Here is a 4,450-nt window from a genome sequence, read left to right on the forward strand (position 1 = left end):
CACCGAAAACGCTACCGCGCGAAGCCATTAATATATGTCTCCATCAAGACTACGTGTGCTAAAATGCGAGCGCCATTGAAAACACTACCGAGAAACTCAATAATAAATCCTAGCAGAACAAGAAGTTGTTGATGCAAGTAAAAGCCACCGACTCATCTTAGTATTTTATGCTATTTTGACAGCTACATAATTGAAGCGGTCGATGGACCAACTAGTCTACCTACAAATTTATTTATTTCAATATTCTTGCAGTGATGGACCAAACCCACGTACGCTTTGGTCCTTGATCAACAGATCAACCGTGTATTTGAATACACCAAATCAGCCTTGACCAACCGATCATCTAGCTATAAGATAAGATAAATCTTCTTCCTTGAACCTCTCACGCACACACACAAAACTGTAGCAGAAGCAGCTATGGAGGAGGAGGCTATAGTTCTGTACCCAACACCAGCAATAGGCCACCTGATCTCCATGGTAGAGCTTGCCAAACTAATACTCACCCACCAGCCTTCACTCACCGTACACATACTCATTGCCCCGCAACCTTACAACGCTGGTTCCACCGCTCCGTACATATCCGCCGTCTCTTCTACCACCCCCTCCATCACCTTTCACAATCTCCCCAACGTTACTCTCCCTCCCACCTCCTCTCCCAACCATGAAACGCTTACCTTTGAGCTCCTCCGCCTCAACAACCCAAATCTCCACCAATCTCTCCTGTCCATCTCCAAAAGCTACACCGTCCGCGCGCTCATCATGGACTTCTTCTGCTCTCATGCTATCTCCGTTGCAGCCAACCTCAGCATTCCTGGCTACTACTTTTTCACTTCCGGTGGCGGCAGTCTCGCTTATTTCCTGTATCTCCCCACCATGCACAGAAGCTCAACAAAAAGCTTTAAAGACCTTAAAACCCTTCTTGACATTCCTGGCATACCCCCCATACTATCCTCGGATTCACCGAAACCGGTACTTGACCGTAACGATGACGCCTACAAATGCTTTCTCGACTGCTCGTTTAGCTTTGCCAAATCGGCAGGAATAATCGTCAACACTTTCGAATCGCTGGAGCCAAGAGTTATCAAAGCAATATCAGATGGGCTATGCGTACCAGACGGTCCAACGCCGCCTATTTTCTGCATAGGACCACTCATAGCTACTAGTAACGAAAGAGATGAGGCCGCGCCGGAGAGCTTAAGGTGGCTCGACTTGCAGCCCAGCCGAAGCGTAGTGTTTTTATGTTTTGGAAGCTTAGGGTTGTTCTCGATGGAACAGTTGAAGGAGATATCAGTAGGGTTAGAAAGGAGTGGCTTAAGGTTCTTGTGGGTGGTGCGCAATCCGCTGACTCAGGAGCATAGCTTGGCCGTCACGGCACAACCTGAGCCGGACTTGGATCTGTTGCTTCCGGAGGGTTTCTTGGAACGGACAAAAGAGAGAGGCCTGGTAGTGAAGTCTTGGGCTCCACAGGTGGCCGTGTTGAACCACGAATCGGTCGGTGGGTTTGTGACACATTGCGGGTGGAACTCGGTGCTGGAAGCGTTGCGTGCGGGGGTGCCGATGGTGGCTTGGCCGCTCTATGCTGAGCAAAGGTTGAATAGGGTGGTGTTGGTTGAAGAGATAAGAATTGCTTTGCCAATGAAGGAGTCGGAGAATGGGTTTGTGAATGCGGCCGAGGTGGAGAAGCGAGTTAGAGAGTTGATGGAGTCGGAAGAAGGTAAGTCGATCAGGGAGAGAATCGTGTGGATGAAAAATGAAGCCAAGGCTGCTCTCAGTGATCAGAGTGGATCGTCTCGGATGGCATTAGCCAAACTCTGTCAGTCGTGGAAGCAGTGTTAATGGATTGTATTTGTTTTAGAGCCAACGGTACCGTACATAGGTGTACGTTTGATATAACAAGCAGTCTTGTTAACAAGTAGTTATATAGAGAAATGATTCTCGTACACAAACGTTACAACAAGCCTACGTGGAAAGGCACTTTTAATCGTTTTTTTTTTTTCTTTTCTTTTCTTTTTTTTTTTTTTTTTTTTTTTTTTTTTTTTTTTTTCAGTCAAAACCGGTTGGAGGGGAAATGAAATTTCATTTCCCCCCAACGCACCCCCCCCTCCCTCTCTCCGAATTCTCTCCGTACAGTCCCCGTCCCAAATCGGCGTCCGGCGTCCCTCTCCGGTCGTGGGTAGTCTCCTTGCCGACGCTGCTTCACCGGAGTTCTCCTACGGTGTCCGTCGGAAACCGCAGCCCGCAGCCCATCCCTCTCTGTGGCCGGATCTGCCTGTGAGTAGTTACTATTTCTAATTGTGCGGATCGTTTGTGGCTTTCATTCTATGCTCGATTTTCAATCTAAACTTTAAGGGCTAGGTTTATAGCTTCGATTTTATGTGACTATTTCTTCTGTTGGATTTTGGCAGGAAATGCTAGTTTAGAGAGAGGCATTTGGGAATGGGTTTGATGTTGAAAATGGGTATTCGTCATGGGTTTTGTGTTTCTTTCTTTTTAAAATACCTCTTTTTTGTTATACTTGTTTTTGAGAAAGAAAAAGAAGAACTGATTTGTTTGATTTATTAGGCGCCCTATTTTTCTCAGACATAATTAAAAGTTTTACGTGTTATTAATGCTTCATTAGATCTGTGGGCCTGTGGCTATTGTTTTGTTTTGTGTTTATTGCTCCCTTGATTCTTAACCCATTCTGACTTAGTTGTATTCCGTGTTTGGCTTACAATGTTTTGTATGATGAATGGTGGTAGTATGAACAATATGCTCTATGTTTACTTTTCATTTATGAACATATGTGTGGTATGCGTTTCAGCAGTGTACACTTGCATTTGCTGTGCATGCATTTGTGGTAGTTTTTTTTTTTTTTTTTTTTTTGAGAAATGCATTTGTGGTAGTTGCATAGGGGGTTTATGTGTGCAAAATTCCATTTCTTTTAAACCATCCATTTTTTTTTTCTTTTTATGCCGTGTTTTTACCCTTTTTTGATCTCATCTTTTCTATTTAGCTCTTGACTTTCTTTTGTATTGATGTTTTAAGGCACTGAGTTAATAGTGAAGAAAGTTTAAAAGCGTTTAGCTAATAGTTTTGCGGAAACTTTTATCTAATTCTGATTTATCTGCAATCAATCAACTAGTTGTTCCGTTGAATTCTTTATTTGTATACTATTGCTTGCAGGACAACAGTTGCATGTTGCCTCCTAGATGCTTCAATCAAATCTAGATTTCTAAAATTGTCAACAGATCATCTTCCTTTAATAGTTGTTTTCATGGTAAATATTAAACTTTTTTTTTTGATAAGTAAACAGTTCGATAACTTCTGCAACGACTGTTCTTGTTCTAGTATTTCTCTCTTAAAGGTAGGTACTGCTTCTTTCAAGTTTGTGATTTTTTGTTGGTAAATACATATACAATGACCATTGATGAGGATTGGGATGCTTTATAATTATGGCTTAATTATTTGGCTATGTATCTCGACTTGAAAATTTTTATGGTGGATCTTCATGAAATTGCTTTATTTTTATGGTTGCAGTTGGTCCAGCAATGATATTCATGTGTGAGCATTAAATATTAAGCAGTAATCTGACCATACAATGGTGATTGTTGAGAGTATTTATCCAAGTTATTTTTTTTTTTTGTAGCTAATAGCCTTTGGGCATTTTACTTATCCAAGTTAATTTTGTTGTTGTTGCCCTTGCTCTTATCTTGAAGTTCCTTTTATTGATATCTTTATGGTTCTTTTTCTTGTATTGTTAGGTTTTTTGCTACCACCAATGCAGCATCAATGTTTTTTACAATTTGAATGATTTTCAGGCTGCTGTTGAGGAAGGTATTGTAGTTGGTGGTGGATGCACCTTGCCGAAGGTGCTGCATCAAGATCCTGTCCCTTCAAGAAGTCCAGCAAATGAGCTTAGATGGAGACTTCGGAAGTGCTGTCCTTCCAAATCAAGTCTGCAGCAGCTCTGATGGCGGAATTGTTTAATGTAGTCTTAGCTAATGACAAGGATTCTTCTTCCAAATTGGGAGCTTATACTGTTTATAACAATCTGTTCATAGCTTTCCATATGGCATGTATTAGTTAAGCCACAACTGGCATGTATTATTTTGCCTTCTGTATTTTAGTGTTTGAAACTGTCCCACTCAAATGCTATTTAGAAAGCAAGGAAAAGCATGAAATTGTAAGGCCTTGTTTCGAGTGTGTAAATTTGAAAATTTCAGTACAGTAGTTACTATGTGATTGTGCAGTTTTGTGCCTTGTTAAAAAGTGGTTATCGATTGTTGTGGTCAGTTTACATTTCTTCTTGATTGCTCAACTGAATGGTGAGTTACTGTTGTGTTGGTTAAAAATCTATTTGCTACCAAAATCGTGTAAAGGGTAATCTTACAAGTCGTCAAGCATTCACTAGAAGATGCAGCTCTCAATAGAGCTTACACATAAAAGCCGAAATCTCATAGGAAATTGT

General features: G+C 41.4%; 1 protein-coding gene and 1 long non-coding RNA gene across 3 annotated transcripts; both read left to right on the top strand.

Moving 5' to 3' along the window:
• The first annotated feature begins 211 nt into the window (after positions 1-211).
• Positions 212-1,917, top strand: LOC133875550 (UDP-glycosyltransferase 88B1-like). The gene has a single exon (XM_062313717.1). The coding sequence runs from the start codon at positions 418-420 to the stop codon at positions 1,834-1,836; it is 1,419 nt and encodes a 472-aa protein (XP_062169701.1). The 5' UTR covers positions 212-417; the 3' UTR covers positions 1,837-1,917.
• Positions 1,918-2,100: 183 nt separating this feature from the next.
• On the top strand, positions 2,101-4,231 carry LOC133876537 (uncharacterized). Of its 2 annotated transcripts, none has more exons than XR_009901557.1 (2): positions 2,101-2,271; positions 3,801-4,231. It is a non-coding gene; the product is annotated as an uncharacterized LOC133876537 (long non-coding RNA). The 2 variants fall into 2 exon arrangements; XR_009901558.1 differs by lacking the exon at positions 2,101-2,271 and adding an exon at positions 3,553-3,583.
• Positions 4,232-4,450: the final 219 nt, after the last annotated feature.

The sequence above is a fragment of the Alnus glutinosa genome, chromosome 8, assembly GCF_958979055.1.
Source record: "Alnus glutinosa chromosome 8, dhAlnGlut1.1, whole genome shotgun sequence".
In the NCBI taxonomy this organism is placed as follows: Eukaryota; Viridiplantae; Streptophyta; class Magnoliopsida; order Fagales; family Betulaceae; genus Alnus; species Alnus glutinosa.

Excerpts from the sequence above, each read along its gene's own strand:
- LOC133875550 (XM_062313717.1), top strand. The coding sequence starts at position 418 with ATGGAGGAGGAGGCTATAGTTCTGTACCCAACACCAGCAATAGGCCAC.